General features: G+C 37.4%; 1 protein-coding gene across 6 annotated transcripts; it reads left to right on the forward strand.

The window, feature by feature from the left end:
- Window positions 1–544: 544 nt before the first annotated feature.
- On the forward strand, window positions 545–16,449 carry CDKN3 (cyclin dependent kinase inhibitor 3). 6 transcript variants are annotated; one of them, XM_043983850.1, is made up of 8 exons: window positions 545–626; window positions 1,478–1,560; window positions 5,369–5,424; window positions 8,664–8,708; window positions 9,598–9,820; window positions 12,825–12,856; window positions 13,684–13,787; window positions 14,575–16,449. In XM_043983850.1, exons 1-8 carry the CDS (start codon window positions 618–620, stop codon window positions 14,659–14,661), a joined length of 639 nt encoding a protein of 212 aa, XP_043839785.1. In that variant the 5' UTR covers window positions 545–617; the 3' UTR covers window positions 14,662–16,449. The 6 variants fall into 6 exon arrangements, with proteins under 6 accessions (XP_043839785.1, XP_043839790.1, XP_043839787.1 ...); XM_043983852.1 differs by having other exon boundaries at window positions 592–623; XM_043983849.1 differs by having other exon boundaries at window positions 611–626; window positions 1,406–1,560.
- Window positions 16,450–17,217: the final 768 nt, after the last annotated feature.

The following is a 17,217-nucleotide window of genomic DNA, read 5'->3' on the forward strand; positions in this document are numbered from 1 at the left end:
CCTGAAGTCAGGAAGACTCCTCTGCCTGCGTTCAAATCTGGCCTCAGATACTTACTAGCTGTGTGATCCTGGGCAAGTCACTTTACATTGTTTGCCTCAGTTCCTCATCTGTGAATAAATTGGAGGGGAGGGGAGGCGATGGAGCTGGCTTCCGTCCGCCAGCTATTTGCAAAACACAGAGATTGAAGTTATATTGTTGAGTTAGAACGCGGCAAATGAAATTGCTTTCAATCTATCGCGTGGGGTAAAAAACTACCCTCCCACAAAAAAAGACTCCAAAAAAAAAAAGAAAAGACTCCAAGATCCAATCGGGACTTTGGCCCTGCACCAGTATTTCATGCTTAGCCAATAGGCGCTCAGGCAGCAACTACTCCCGCGCGTCTTTCAAAGGACGAGGGGTAACCAATGAGCAGTTGGAGGCGGAGCCTGACGAGAGAGCAGGGAGGTAAAATAAAGCTGGGGCGTCTGATTGGCTACCGGGACATGCCTTTTCCCCGCCTCACAGAAGGAAGGTACCAATGAGCTCTGGGAAAGCGGGAGAAGGCGGACCCTCCAAGGGAAAGGAGCTGAAACTACGTGCCTGAAGTCGGGCTACCGACCGCCTCGCTGTGAAGGTGATGAAGGTGGTGAGTCTGGTAGCCACGGGGCGGGGATCTGGAGAGACTAAGCCCGCACCACTTGGCTGATTGGCCGCCTGGGCGCTCCTCAGGTCCGGGGACCTGGTTGTAGTTTCTCCCCTCTTTCCTTCACCCCCCGGGTTGGGGAGTAGGCAGGGGAGGGCCCTTGACCCGCCGCTCTCCCTCCAGCTTCACACCAAGCTTACTGTCTGCTCGCCCCGCAGGCAGCTTGGTGGAGGACCCCGCCCGGGCTGCGCGGATGGGAGCATTCCCCGGCCACGGGGACTTGTTCCTGGGGTAGAGGCCCAGGGCCAGGAATGGGGCGGGGCTCCTGAGGTGGGTAGGGGTTGGGAGTGGGGCAGCCGCAGCACGAGGGCGGGGCCCGGGGAGAGGGGGAAACAACCCTTCCCCCAGCTCCCACCTTCAGCTTGGATGGTCAGGGCTTTGACTTATTGTATTAGAGTATCCGTTTCACTTAAGGCTTTAAAAGTTATCTTTGAGAAATCCTACCCTAGAGATCATTTGCATAGTTGAAGTTGTTCAGCAGCTAGTGAAAAGGGGCAGAGGTCCAAGCAGACCCAATCACCTTGTGCATCTTGAGGGCTCAGTTAACAGCCACTTGTGATACCTGGAGTGTGATGATGCTTTGTCAGCATCCCTGGAGCTGTCCAACTCATTTCCTAGGTCCATGCCCAGAATACCTACCTAGGGCAGTTGCCTTCTTTTCAGTTTAATGTTACTTTTAAGGACCTCTGAGCAATAACATTTAAACATTAATTTTTATTAAGCTCTTGCTACAGGACTGCCCCTTTTGTAAGCGCATACACTTATCACTTTGGTATGACTGGTTTCTTTTGAAGCCCAGTACAATGCAGACGAGTGAGTTTGACTCATCAGATGAAGAGCCAGTTGAAAATGAACAGACTCCATTTCAGGTATCATGGTAAGTTGTATAATTCATTAAAGAAAAGCCTTTTTTTTGTTAAGAACATGCTGTTAAGATTTGAACATGTGACTTAGTAGTAGACAGAATGGGGAACTCGGAGTCAGGAGAAACCTGGTTTAAATCCTGCCTCTGACCTTGAGCAGGAATCATTTAACCTCTCTGAGCTTCATTTCCAAATCTAAAAAGTTTACAATACCTGTGGTACTTACTCTCAGGACTCTTCTGAGGGTCAAATGAGAATGGGTAAAATGATTGGCAATTCTTAAAAATCCTAGCTATCTTATTAACACTTTGGAAGTACAATGTAATTTGCAACAACTGATAATATGCACTGCTTGGAAAAAAACAAACACCCTTCATTTACCTCCTATTTTTTAACTTATAAAAAATAAATTAGAACCATATAGCAAATAAGGAACTTGATAATTATCATTATCTTGGTACAATCCAAATGTTTTGATTATTCAGCCATCAAAGATTCTGGCTGAAATAAAAGAACCTGAAATTTACCAATTTATCATTACTAGAAGCCTGGGTTTTTCCAAAGTTATGTCAGTTGAAATAAACTCTAGCAGGTCCCAAACCATGCTGGAAAATTCAAGCATAAGCCCAACAATATATTGGGCTATTGCTGTTGTCTGAGACAGGTACCACAGTACCTTAAGACCAGCTACATAGACAGGGGTTGTGCTGTGCATGGGAGAAAAATATATAAATGACATCAAATTTTATCTCTTTCAATTCATCCACATCTTTTGTATTACTCAGAACCATAGTCAGAACTGGTGGTTGGCAAGGATCAGAGCTACCAGAAAATTCTGCTCTCTGTGGCATATAGGTATTTAGTTTTGTGATAGATCTCTTATGTAAAGTCTCCAGTTGATAGCATCAATATAGGAGGCTGCTGAATGGAACTGGAGGAAAACTCATAGTTGTACTAATTGTGTGTGATAAATTATATGTTATAAATTCATGTTATCCTGTTTTAACTGAGCCCTCAGTATAGTAAGGCTGATCTTTTATTTCATCCTAGCTGATTCCCCATGATTTTCCCCTCACAGTATCTTCTCTTCTCTCTTCAAACCTTCTACACTTTCCTCTCTCCCCACTCTCTGATCTGAAAAACTCAATTATTATTTTATTGAAACAACTGAGGCTATTATCTTTTTCTATCTCATAAAAAGTATCCATCTTGTCAAGACCTATGCATATATTTGACTCTATTCCCTTGTTTAGCATATTGCAGTCTCTTTCAGCCCCTCTTTCTCCAGACTTCAACCCTTCCCTATCAGTTCCTTCCCTGATACATTCAAATATGCTCCTGGGCTCCCCAGTCCTTAAAAAACCGTCAGTAGGCCCTCATGCTATCATTCTCTAACTCTTCTCCTTTTATCAGCTAAACTCTTTGAAAAGGCTGTCTGTACATTTCCTCTTCTCTCATTCATTCCTCATCAACATTTTGCAATCTAGCTTCTAACCTCATCATTCTACTGAAACTGCTCCCTCCAAAGTTTCCAGTGATCTCTTAATTGCCAAAGCTCATGGCCTTTTTTCAGTCCTAATTCTTCTTGACTTTTCTTCTGTATCTGATACTATTGACCATCCTTTATTTTATTCTGGATACCCTCTTTTCTCTGGGGTTTCACACTACCACTCTCTCCTGTTTTTCTTATTTGTTTCAAAGCTCCTTCTTGGTCTCCTTTGCTGGCTCATTACCATTATCACACCTCCTAACTGTATAAATATCACCATGGTTTGAGCCTAGGCCTTATTTGCTCTCTCTTATATCCTCTCATTAGCAAGCCCTAGATTTTTCTGTATCAATAAAGTCATTATTTTTCCTCGCAAATCCACTCCTATTATAAACTTTTTATTTCTGTTGAAGGCACAAACATTCTTCCAGTCTCCCAGGTTCATATCCTTGGCATTATCCTAGACTCTTCACTCTCCCTCCCACCACATATCCAATCAGTTGCCAAATTTTGCCATTTTATCTCTACAACATCTCTTGTAATCAACCCTTTGTCTCCATTTACTAAGCTTTCACCTTGTTTCAAGTCCTTTAACTATCCCCTAATGTCTAAAATATCTTCCCTGCTCCAGCCTATCCTACACATTGCTGCCAAAATAATTTTTTTTTTAAGTTCACATCTGACTGTGTCACTTTCCTACTTAACGAACTCCAGGGATTCCCTGTTGTCGCTAGGGTAAAATAGAAACTACTCTGTTTAGTTTTTTTTTTTAATTTTGTTTGTTTGTTTGTTTTTGTGGGGCAGTGGGGGTTAAGTGACTTGCTCAGGGTCACACAGCTAGTAAGTGTCAAGTGTCTGAGGCTGGATTTGAACTTAGGTACTCCTGAATCCAGGGCTGGTGCTTTATCCACTGTGCCCACCTAGCTGCCCCTCTGTTTAGCTTTTAAAGGCCTTCATAAGCCATCCGTGATCTGTCTTTTTCAGACTCATTGGATATTTCTTCTGAGCAAACCAGCCACCTTTCTAGTTTCCCACACATAGCACTTCATCTTCTATCTCTGTGCTTTTATCTTGGCTGTGCCCCTATGCCTGGGATTCATTCTCTCCTCAACTCCCCAGAACCTAACAAAATACCTGACACATAACAAGTGCTTAATAAATGCTTTTTTGATTGAACACAATTTTCAAACTATGCCTAGGAAGCATAAATACCTTGTCTTGGATCTCCTTAGGTTCTGTTAGCAATAAGATGACATAGTCTATATGGTATATGTAAAGCCTTTGTAGGATAGCTAGGTGATACAGTGGATAAAGTCCTGAGGCTGGAGTCAGGAAGACTTGAGTTCATATCTGGCCTCAAGACAACTTACTAGTTGTGTGACCCTGGGAAAGTCACTTAACCCTTTTTTCCCTCAGTTTCCTCATCTGAAAAATGAGCCTGAGAAGGAACTGGCAAACCACTCCAGTATCTTTACCAAGAAAACCCCAAAAGGGATCAGAGTCAGATACAACTGAAACTTAACAATAAAACCTTTGCAAACCATGTTACAAGAAAAACCTATTTATAACAAATACAGCAAAGAAGGGATCCTATATTAAAACCTATACAAATGCAAAATATACTAATAGTGCTTTGATATTGTTATAGCTGGTTCTCTACAATCATCAGTCCTATCAAACAAATGCTTTCTTTAGTCCCTTTCCATAGTCCCCACTTTACTTGTGAAAGCACCGTGGTGGTGTAGAAAAAGAAGTAAAAAAAAGTTGATCTTCTTTTGACTTACTCTCAAGTAGCAATTAACTTTCAACTCAAATAGTATCTTCAAATGTCCTAATTATCTAAAACAAATTCCACTCCAATTCCTAATATATCCACAAAAACAAAATATCCCCTAAAAGCCAGGAGCTAAGAAGAGATAGGTACATTATATCTCCCATTTCCCCACTTGATCTTTAGTTTTTCTTACTTATTTGAAGTGGACAGGCTATACATTAGTTGCTAATGATAACTACATGCCTATATCCTACACACTGAGGAGAACATAATATTCAGGTATTAAAAAGAAGTAAATTGATAAGTGCTTGCTGTACTTATGTGTTTTGTGCTGGTTATAAATGGTATAAATTATTAAAGTCATAAGACTAATTTTTTAAAAATGCTTTTTAAAAATTTTTTTAAAATGCTTTAAAAAGTATAGAATGCTTAATGGCTCTAGACTTTGGATATGATTAACCTGTGGATTATTTATATTTTTATCTGCATGCTCTAATATAGAAATTTAAATTGTAAATATTTCTAACAATAACAGCCAACAATTTTTATTTCTTTTTAGGCTACCCTTATCCCTTGTGAATTGTTCTCAGTTTCTAGGTTTATGTTCTCTTCCAGGTGGGTTAGATTTCTACTGATACCATTAAAGCAGTTTTCCATGATTAGTTAATCTTTATTGGTTATTCACCACATCAAAAACACTGGAGGAATTTTATATGTAGTAACTCTGCTGTTATCTAGAGAGCTATATAAGTATGTTTATTTTGAGGAATTGAAGTGATAGGGGGATAATGAGAGACTACATATGTGTGTGTGTGTGTGTGTGTGTGTGTATATCCCTCAGACCCTTTCCAGTTCTAGAGTTACAGCTCTATAAAGCCCTGGAAAAGTTGAAGATGTTGATTAAAAAAAAAACAACAAAATTAAATGGCAGGAAGATGTGGCCTTGACTGAGCCAGAACCACATTGTGCCACAAAGGACACGGGAATAGGAAGTTGATGTTCTTTCCAGGCTGGGAGGAAGGCCTGGAGTAGCTACTTGTGGTGCTTATTTTTAAGAATATGGAGCTATATTTTTCTTGTCTTCAAGGAATTAATGGAATAGTAGAGACACATAGACAAAGTTCATGGAAATTACAGTTTTTAAGACTTATTAAAGAGCTCTTAGAACTTTACAAGTTATATTAGATCTTTTAAAAAGATGCTCTTGGATTTTTTAAAATTTAAGCTCCATGGAGTTAAAAGAACTGTCATTTTTAGAAAAACTGTGACCAATGTGAAGGATAAATCATTCCAGTACATCTGTATCATATTAAATGATAATTCGACCAAAATATGAGTCTTTCCCTTATACTTATTTCCTTTAAGCTATCTCTACCCCTTCTATCACAGCTTTCTTTGGTATAACAAATAGAAGAACTCTGGATTTGGAGTTAGAGGAGATTTGGATTAGAATCCTAGATCTGTTACTTTTTAGTCATGTAACCTTATGGCCTTATGTAAGCCTCTTATGACTTTAGTTTCTTTATCTGTTAAATGAAGTTTTTGGACTAGATGATTTCTAAGGTTCCCTGAGCTCTGAAACCTATGATCATTACATTTCATGTCTCTTATTACCTCAGTCCTGCTTCTCCCCTGTTTTTTGATTCCCTTTAGTTTTAAATCACTCAGTCCACTTTCCCTTTCATTTAGACCAGTGGTCTTCAAACTTTGGGGCACATAATCCTGTCAAAAAATTTTTTTGAGCATGAATCCCAAATGTATATGTAATTCTACACATCTGTTACAATAATATACTAGTAATAATCTACTTTATAAAATAGAAAAATAGCTACTTTTTTTTTTTTTTAGTGAGGCAATTGGGGTTAAGTGACTTGCCCAGGGTCACACAGCTAGTAAGTGTTAAGTGTCTGAGGCCGGATTTGAACCCAGGTACTCCTGACTCCAGGGCCGGTGCTCTATCCACTGCGCCACCTAGCTGCCCCCCAAAATAGCTACTTTAATAGGATAACATGAAGATGAAATAACAATGTTCTGAAAATACTTATTGGTCCAAAAATGTTTTGCTTTCCCTAAAATATTAACTGTGGCATTTTTAGTGAAAGCAATTGTGATTGAATAAGCTTTGTTATTTTTGAAAATTTTGATTTAAGAACAAGAAGTGCTTATTGTGTGCCAGATGCTGTGCTAAGCCCTAGAGACAGAAAGATGTAAGAAGTCCCCGTTGCTCTAGGAGCTCACATTCTAATGGGAAAGATAATATGCAAATAACTATGTACATTAGATATACACTGGGAAATCTCAGAGGGAAGGCACTGGGGAGAACAACAAAAAGTCTCTCTCAGAAGGTGGGATTTGAGACTTGACAGGAGCCAGGGAAACCAGGAATTGGAGAGAACATTCCAATTAAGGGGGATGCCCGGTGAAAAGGTTGGCCATGGAATGTCATGTTTGAAGAACAGCAAGGAGGCCAATGTCACTGGATTAGAGTACAAGAAGGGGAGACTATGGTGTAAAAGCCTGGAAAGGTAGGAAGGGGCCAGAGTAAGGCAAACAATTTTATATTTGATCCTGGAAGTAATAGTCACAATAGTTTATTGAGTTGGGAGGAGGGAGGGGTTGGAAATGACATGGTCAGTCTTATGCTTTAAAAAATAGTTTTGTGGGGGGTGGCTAGGTGGCGCAGTGGATAAAGCACTAGCCCTGGATTCAGGAATTCCTGAGTTCAAATCCAGCCTCAGACACTTGACACTTACTGGCTGTGTGACCCAGGCAAGTCACTTAACCCCCATTGCCCTGCAAAACAAAACAAAACAAAAAAATATATATATAGTTTTGTGAGCTGAGTGGAAGGTGGAGTGAGGAGCAGGGTGTGAAGATGCTAGAGTGAAGGGAGAATTTTCCCAGTGCAGTATCTTTGTGTTGTAGGCAAACCCTGAGATTGGATGTTACAAGGAAAGCACAATATTAGCCCACTTTTCCTGTCCTCAATGGGTTAGCCTTTAAGGTTGTGGAGCAATCAGTTTAGAGACAAGTGATCTAATGGCTGAGCATTCGGGCTCAGATTCATTATTTGGCCTGACTCTCAGATTCAAGGTATTGCCCTCACCACTATCCTAGACTTTCTTGTCTCCTTAAGTCTCTGTCAAACTTCTCTGAACAACTTCCCCAGTCCCCGATAACCACCTGTTTTTTCCTTGCTTCTGTACTTCAGTCTGACAAGCTACTAAGCTTTTTCTGTATCAGATTTGCATTCCCTAATGCTTCACAAGACTGTTATGAGGATCTGATAGTGCTTTGTAAACTTTAAAGTACTATATACATGGTGTTTGTATGTGAATATGTATATAAATACATATGCATAGATACTCTCTTTACTTTACTATATATACTGTATGTACTATACAACATAATAGTATTATATATTATAGTGTATACTATATAGAAAGAGACTGTGTGTGTGTGTGTGTGTGTGTGTGTCGCCCCAAATTCTTCCATGTCTTTCCACTGGTCCATCATAATCTGATCCCACTTCATCTGCCTATTTTGAACCGTCCACTGAAGCCAGCCTCATTATTACATTCCCAAATGCGTTAAATTATTTTTGAAAAAGTGCTATTTAAAGCCCAAAGCTATGCAGTTATTTAGAGGGACATGACATGGGTCAGACCTGTTGAAGGTAATCCTTTAGGTATTATTCCCTTTCATTAACTTTTTATATGTAAAAAGACCTTTGAAAATGAGCAATGCTAAATAGTTAAGATTTTACTTAAGTGTTAAAGTCTTGGCTTTTAAACCAAGACTGTCTCTGATCACTATAACTTACTTTTCCCTATTTACCTTCTTACTACTTGTAGGCTGTAAATTTAAAGATGTAAGGCGAAATCTCCAAAAGGACATGGGTAAGTGTTATCTGATATAAATATTCTGTATGTGAAATGGAATAGTATATGTGAAGAGGAAAAATGTTTTGTTATAGTATTGTCTCTTTTCTTTCCATAAATAAGAATACCCCATAGCTATTTCTTTAACAACAGCTGTTAAGATTTTTATGAAGAATCAAACAATTGGCATTTAGAGAAGGGGTATCAAAGCTACAGAAACTGAAAACACATGAAAGATTTAACATTGTGCACAAACCTAGGCATAGTTCCTTTTCTTTGATATGGTAGTTATTTTATCATCATCATATAAAACTACTCTTCTTGGTAAAATGAGCTAAAATAGAAAAATGAAAAACTGTAATCTCCATGTTTCTGAACATGAACACTATTTTTAATAGACATTGTGGTAGCAGAAATGAAGCACTAAAAGTGAAATAGAGGATATCTGTCTTAAGTCAGAGGAGCTCAGCTGGGAAGCCAGTGAGCAAGTGTTATTAAACACTTACTATATGCTAGACAAACACCTGTTTCCCTCCACACACTCTATATAAGCCACTTAAATTGGTCTTTTTGTTGTTTTTTGTAAGCAGCACTCTATCTCCTGTCCCTGCACTTTTTCATTGGCTATCTCCCATGCCTGTAATGCTCTCCTTCCTCATATTGTGACCTCTTTGCTTTCCTGACTTCCTTGAAGACTGAATTCCAAAGCTATCTTCTGCAGAGGACCTTTCTTGGTCCCTCCTAGATGCTAGTGTCTTCTCCTCTGAGATTACCTTCCATGTCCTCCTTACATATCTTGTTTTTGCCTTTCTTTTTCCTACTTTTAATGCTTTGGAATTTGTCTTGCCCATCTTCCCTATGTTTACCATTTAATATTAGTCTTTTATGTTTTCTGATCTATTGGCAGAAGAACTAAAGAACTATGGTATACAAGATATATTTGTGTTCTGTACCAGAGGAGAGCTGTCAAAATATCGAGTACCAAACCTCTTAGACTTCTATCAGCAGCATGGAATCATCATTCACCACCATCCCATCCCAGATGGAGGTACCCCTGACATAGACCGATGCTGTGGAATCCTGCAGGAGCTTGCAGTCTGTCTTGAAAATAACCGGAAAACCTTAATACAGTATGTTCTGCTTTTCTTTGTATCATTTATGTAAATGGTTCTAGTCAAAATAGATTTCCCATAGGTCAGTCAATAAGCATTTATTTATTAAGTGTCTAATATGTGCCAAGCATTGTGTTAAGTGTTAGGGATACAAAGGCAAAAGATAGCCCCTGCTGTCAAGCAGTGTAAAGTCTGATGAGAGAGACGACATTCAAACAACTGTGTTCAAACAAACTATATACAGGATTAGTAGGAAAAAAATCAACAGAGGGAAAGGCACTAGAATTAAGAGGGCTTAGGAAAGGATTCCTGGAAAAGATGAATTTTTAGTGGGGACTGCGACTTGAAGGAAACCAGGGAGGTGAGCAGGTGGAGTTGAGGAGGGAAAGGATTCTAAGCATGGGGGCCAGAGGGAAAATGTTGACGCCCAGAGCTGAGAGATGGAGTGTCTTGTTCAAGGTACAGCAAAGAGAGCCATGTCATTGAATTGAAGAGTATGTGGAATGGGGAGAGAGCTTTTGAAGGGTTTTGAATGCCAAACAGAATTTTGTATTTGATATTGGAGATCATAGGGAGACACTGGAATTTATTGAGTGGATGGGGAGCTTAGACCTGAACTAGGTTTACAACTCAACCAATCCTAATTTCCTTCTGTTTTTGTTTTTTTTTTGTTTGTGTGGGGCAATGAGGGTTAAGTGACTTGCCCAAGGTCACACAGCTAGTAAGTGTCAAGTGTCTAAGGCTGGATTTGAACTCAGGTCCTTCTGAATCCAGGACTGGTGCTTTATCTGCTGTGCCACCTAGATGCCCCCCCCCATTATCCTTTTTTTTTTTTTGGTGGGGCAATGGGGGTTAAGTGACTTGCCCAGGGTCACACAGCTAGTGTGTGTCAAGTGTCTGAGGCCGGATTTGAACTCAGGTACTCCTGAATCCAGGGCCAGTGCTTTATCCACTTCGCCACCTAGCTGCCTGCCCCCCCCCCCCATTATCTTTTATACAATAACATTTCACTTGTCCAGCTGGGAGTTCTTCCAGTGTGACATATTTGCATTCCAAAATGTCAAACTTTTAAGTTAAAAAGAAAATAAGAATCTCTGGCATCAAGAGGATAACACTCAAGTAATCAGTGCTGACAATAACAGAAAAGAGGCTATACATGACATGATGTGATTGGTTGTTTCACCAACCCATAAAGAAAAGAATGCTCTCATTGTTTGGTAATGGCTTATTCAGGTCAAGCTGTGGTTGTAGAAGCCAAGGTGGCTGGAAGCCTGGCATAGGGAAAGAAATATTGGAAAAATGAACTCGTGTGTGTGTGTGTGTGTGTGTGTGTGTGTGTGTGTGTGTGTGTGTGCGCGCGCATGCCTATGTGTAGTCAGCAAAGATAAATGGGCAGCAGAACCAATCGTGGAAATTAATCTTATGGCAATAACTGGCAGCAGAACAGAAACTGAGTGCTGCCCCATCTCAGGATAGCATTATTGTGCCACATGAAATAAATTGCACAGTAGTACTGCAATTCTTGACAGCATAGTGGCAAGCTACATGTTAACCCTATCTTTGGCCCAGTGCTACCTGAAAAGGCCCAGCAGTACTGCATTGGGAGTTAGAAGTGGGTTCTGGCCTAGTTTCATACCAATTAGATGTGCATTCTTGGGCCTGTTTGTTAATCTACAAAATGAGAAGATGGGGCTTCATCTCTAAGATCTTTTCCATCTCTAACATTTCTATCATTCAGTAAGTCAGCAAGCATTTATTAAGCACCTACCATGTGCTAAGCACCTTAGGATACAAAATCATTTGGCAGGGCAGCCTTATCCTTCAACAACTCCAAACACTGCCAAGTGCAATTGACCTGGCCAAGTGTTAAAACATGATGATATAGTATTAGACGTCCTCAGATACTGATAAACAAGAAATTTTGCAAAATAATTGTACATTCTTCCTTCTTCCTTCATGAGGAAGGGGGCAGATTACAAAACAATTAAGAGACTTGTTCAAGAAATCAAGTTCCAGGGCAGCTCTTTTCCTCTGCTCTACACCATCTGCCATCCATTGCTGCAACTAGAGTACAAGTAATTTGTGTTCATAATGATAATGTAGTGTTCTACATATATATATATATATATATATATATATATATATATATATATATATATACACACACACACATCATTTGATTCTCACAACAACCCAGTGATATTAGAGATATTATCCCTATTTTGCAGAGAAACTGAGGCTCAGAACTGTTCGGTGTAGTTCAGAGCTAGTAAGCATCAGGCCAGAACTGATCCTAGGTTACTTCCTGGCACCTTATCCAGTGTTATTCTTACTGCACACTGTTTTCAGGCCATGAAAGTATGAAGAAGGTAGGAAAAGATTATATTTTAGAAAGATTTCTACTGAAAAAATTTAAAGTAACATTCTCATGTGCATTTAAAGTATTAAAATGAATTTTTCTAGAATGTTCATACTTGGAATAGCTTATTTTCTTACAGTATTAGCTAAGTTCATTACTGTGTATTAATAAGTTTGTATTTATTTCATATCTACTAAAGCAAGGCTTAGGTAAAGTTTTATGTATCAGAGAAATTACTGAAAATGTAGTCTGTTGTATGTCGTCTACTTGTTATACAAAATTTAGAAATGTGTTTCATTTCCTAGGAGGTAGACCTTTAGAAAGCTAATAAATAAAACTTTCCTGCAACCTCTACTTAGTTCTATAGTTTTCCATTTTGGAGATAACTTATTGTGGAAAGGGCTGCTTTAAAAATTAAAAGATCTGGGTCGGTCACTAGACACAACATCTCTGGGATTTCTAAAAAGAAAGGTTTAGATTACTGCTAAATTCCTTTTAAGCCCCGAAATTGTATAAGCTGATAATTAGTGTTTTCTGTTATTTAAAAAAATGCTAAAAAGACAAAAACAAAAAACCCAACCCCTCCATATCTGTTTTGACTTTTGGTACAACTAAAGATCACCCACAACCTGTACAAACCCCTAAATTTTATTTCCTTTTCAGTTGTTATGGAGGACTTGGGCGATCTTGTCTTGGTAAGGAAAACTTTTCTCTGTCCACATTAAATAAATGTTTACATTAAGTAGCTAAATTACTGTCTCTAAGCTATGTTTGATACTACACCAAAATAAACCCAAAACTTAATGTAAGTCTGAAAGTACATAATTCTTGAACTTATAAGCATAAACTAAAAGCATGGGAGGGAGATTCCATTCGGCCCCCCTGTTTACGCTACATGCTTAGTGTATCCTTAAATACATAAATAGATACACACTGGAGTTTGGCTTCTGGAGAGTGATAGGCTTGAAGTTAGGATGAAGTAGATACAAATTCTACCTTTAACTGTATATGGCTCTTAGCAAGACTTAGCACTAAGTTATAGGTAGGTGGTGAGCTACCAAGTGGAATTCTTACATTGGGAAATAAGGAATTCACATATCCTTCAGGTATTCTCAAATATATAACATACAATCCTCTTCTTCCTATATATCAAGCATGCAGGTTTATTATTTAAAAGATATTTAATAAAAATATAAACATTCTTGGTTCCTTTGGGCAAAAAAGTATCCCTAATTCCTACTTATAGATTGGCATGAAAAAAGCTAAGAACTACAACTTTATTTTGTTTAATTATATAATAGTCCTTTAAAAAAAATTCATTTGTCAAACATGGTCATCTAGGTGTGTTTTAAGATAGTTTCACATTTTCTTATGGTTTTAGTATTATTAAAATAGTAGAAACACCACAACAAATAAACTTACTCCTGTTTTAACAAGATGGTATTATGTGAAGTAAGCTATATGTTCTCTAATGTATATCCAGTAACACTATTGTTCAAATTTTTGTACTGTTTTAAAATAGTAGCAGCTTGCCTCCTACTATACTTATCTGATACAGTATCACCACAGCAGGCAATCGACAGTCTTCGAGATTTAAGAGGATCTGGGGCCATACAGACCATAAAGGTAATTATATTTCGCTTTTTGAATATCTGTGATGGGATTAGGTGAAAGCATTAAAAATATGAGAGGCCTAGTAAGAACAGTGTTTTCAAAACAACAGACAATGCTATCAGAGTGTTAATGTTCTAAAGAATCATAAAATTTCCCATAAGTTAAAAGTATGAACTTTTCAGTTCTTATGTTCTTTCTCAACCCTTCCATTCTGGGAATGGATTATCTCACCTTTTAGACTGTTATGAACTAGAAGGTCTTTAAACACTTAGAACGGGAAAATATTTTATTGTTTAAAATGTCTAGGTGGTGTAGTGGATAAAGCACCGGCCCTGGATTCAGGAGGACCTGAGTTCAAATATGGCCTTCGACACTTGAAACTTAGTAGCTGTATGACCCTGGGCAAGTCACTTAACCCTCATTGCCCCACAAAATAAAATGTCTTTTCTAATTTCTAATGAACTAAAGATCTTGTTTATGTCACCAAAGTTTGGTATAATAGCCTGTAATAGTCATTTTGCATCTTGGAGAGGGGCATTTCAAATTTTACTTTATTTCCTGATGAGAGTTGCTTATCCTCCTTTCTTCAGCCAGTGTGCATGAGTAGGTTGGAATGGGGCAATAGTTGATGCCAAAAGAGCTACTAGGCTGGGATTTTTTTATTTCATCAGGGATTGGGGCTGGGAAGTTGGAAGCTACCTCTTAATACAAAGTCATCTTAATTCTTGATTATTTCTGTAAGTATTATTTGACTGGCTTTGTGCAATGTATTTCAAAGTAATAATTCTAATTTTTCCAGCAATATAATTATCTCCATGATTTCCGAGACAAACTGGCTGCACATCTGTCAACAAGAGACTCAGTATCAAGATCTGTATCTAGATAAAGAACAATATTAATTTACTACATATAAAGAAGATCCTTTCTGAAACTTTATATAGTCATCAGAAACTGTTACTAGTGTAATCAATTCAAATGAAAACATACTTATATAGATATATCCCTAAAGGTTTTTTTTGGGACAATTTTCATTTTGTTTTTATTTGAGTGCATTAGATGCATAAAAATATCTTTCTTGTAATGGGCCCTTTGTTTTATATGATATTGTATTGTATAATTGCATTCAACATCATTTAGATATTTGTCATGACCCTTGTGTAGTGCTAATTAGTAAGAATAGAAACTACCCTCATCCTTGATATCACTTGCCTATGAGAAGACTGGGTATCTTGGTTCTTGATTTTTATTAATCCTGACGTACATAATTTGTATTTTTTTTTCTCTATGTACTTCCTCATCTGAATTCTTCACTTACTTTTCTATTTTTAACCTTTAAAATCATATGGATATCAGTTTTCTTTAAAGATCTTAACTAATTGCTTATTGTTGATTTTAACCAACCTAGATTGAATCCTATACATGGACTCAAGTATATTAAGAAAATCTAACCTAATTTAACATCCCTTTTCAAACCAATTTAATAAAGAGGTATCTTGTTTTAAATTATGCTCCTGAGAATACCCCAAACTCTCACATGGACTTTAGGCAAGGAAGATAACAATATTTAAGATTGCTTAGTTTTAATAGTAGGCATACTCTAGGGCATTGATGGGTCTCCAAAGTATTAGTTTTCACAGTACTTTAATACTGAGAAACTCCCAAGAAAATCTTTGTCAAATAGTCCAACAACTAAAGCACATCTTGTTATTGGAATAAATGTAATACTTTAAAAGAAGTGCTTCAAAATGATTATCAGTGTTTTCAAGAATGATAAACCACAGAACCTGGTCCATGACACAAACCTCATATTAATGTCTATTTTAGTTAATAAGGAACATATAAAAATTACATGTACCATTAATATCTAAGTGAAAGTCCTAGGAACTTAAATTACTATCTCAAACCACAAATGCCAATACATATTACTAAAAGCAGGGGCATTTTTGAAATGAAAGTTTAAGAGTAATGAAACAGCACTGACTACATAACCTAAACTTTCTAATATAAACAGTTTTGAATCTTGATTTTGCTTTCACGTATTTAGAAAGTAAGCTGCCCAACTCTTCTATTCAGAATAAAGAGGAAGGTAATGCCATTGTTAACTAAGCTCAACTAAATCTTATTGTTATATCTATGTTTCCATTTAAATGCCATTTTTATACTTAACATGTAGAATCCAAATAAATTATTTCAAAGAGCAAGCAAACATCATTTTCTGTATAATAGAAACACAAGACAAAAGAAACTCACTGCTCCAAATATTACTTAGTATTACTACTCCAAACACTAGTTAGTGTATGGCATGATAGTTGTTGGAAATTATTTCTCTGCCTGATCTTGGGTGAAGGAATTCATTATGAATGACACAGCCAAAATGTGGATGGGGAGATGGGGAGAGAAAAAAATAATCTGGAAGAGTTTGATGACCCACAAAACCAAATAAGAAGTAACTGCATTTTAAAGTAATAGCTTAATATACCAACCTAGGATGCCATCAACAAACCACAGAAACCACAAATACTTTGTGACGGTTTTTATTAAATATACAAATGCAGAATAACTCCATTGAGCTATAAGGACCAATTTTAAGTGCATTTTCTTTGGTCACATATAAAACCTTGTAATTAAACTTGATTACTTTAAGAAAACAATCAAAATGCTAAAATAAACTATATTTTGTGTGTCTTGTCAGTCTTAATGTCCAGACTTATCTCTTATTCCAGTATACTACTGAATTGCACCATTACTTCCAGAAGAGAAGACTCTTGTCTTCTTGTTTTCTTAAATTGTAACCAAGGAAAAGTAGATTATAATAGAAAAAACCTGACAATTTAACCATAAAATCTTAACTGCCAATTCTGAAATACATCAAGATGCTTTCTAAATAGATGTAGTTACACAATGAACACTACTAAAACCATGAGTGCTTCTGAAGTGACACCATTACTACACTAGCAGCACCACATAGTTAATACTGTTTTCCAACTCCCAACAGACCAAATGGCAGTTAAAATTTGGTTATTAAAACTATATCCTTAGTCTAACTAAAACAGATAGTCACCTCAAACAATAATAGCTATAAAAGCAGAACCCTCCTTTTTCCTCAATACAAGCTATTATGTACCGTTTCACTGGGATTTATTAATACCAAAATATTCTTTGCAGAGTAGTAAACAAGTATAATGCTAATACTAAAGAGCCGCTTTCTGGTAAAATAACAAATTTAGAATGAATATCTTAGACTACTTGGTGGTACAGTTATCAAGATTTTCTTCCCCACTGAAATGATTACTGCCATGTCAAAATACAGTTCTTGTTCAGTGCTTCTCAATAACTTGCAGTTATGCTGTATGATGTTTTGCTAGATGCACAATGTTTATGGAAAGATCAGAGATACCACATAAATGCATTTGCAATTTTGATCAATTTCTTGGTACAAAAT

This window comes from Dromiciops gliroides, chromosome 2, assembly GCF_019393635.1.
Source record: "Dromiciops gliroides isolate mDroGli1 chromosome 2, mDroGli1.pri, whole genome shotgun sequence".
NCBI classification, from domain to species: domain Eukaryota; kingdom Metazoa; phylum Chordata; class Mammalia; order Microbiotheria; family Microbiotheriidae; genus Dromiciops; species Dromiciops gliroides.

Coding starts and splice junctions, on each gene's coding strand:
- CDKN3 (XM_043983849.1), top strand. Junction 1,561..5,368: donor ACTCCATTTCAGGTATCATG/GTAAGTTGTATA, acceptor ATTTCTTTTTAG/GCTACCCTTATCCCTTGTGA. Junction 9,821..12,824: donor AACCGGAAAACCTTAATACA/GTATGTTCTGCT, acceptor TTTCCTTTTCAG/TTGTTATGGAGGACTTGGGC.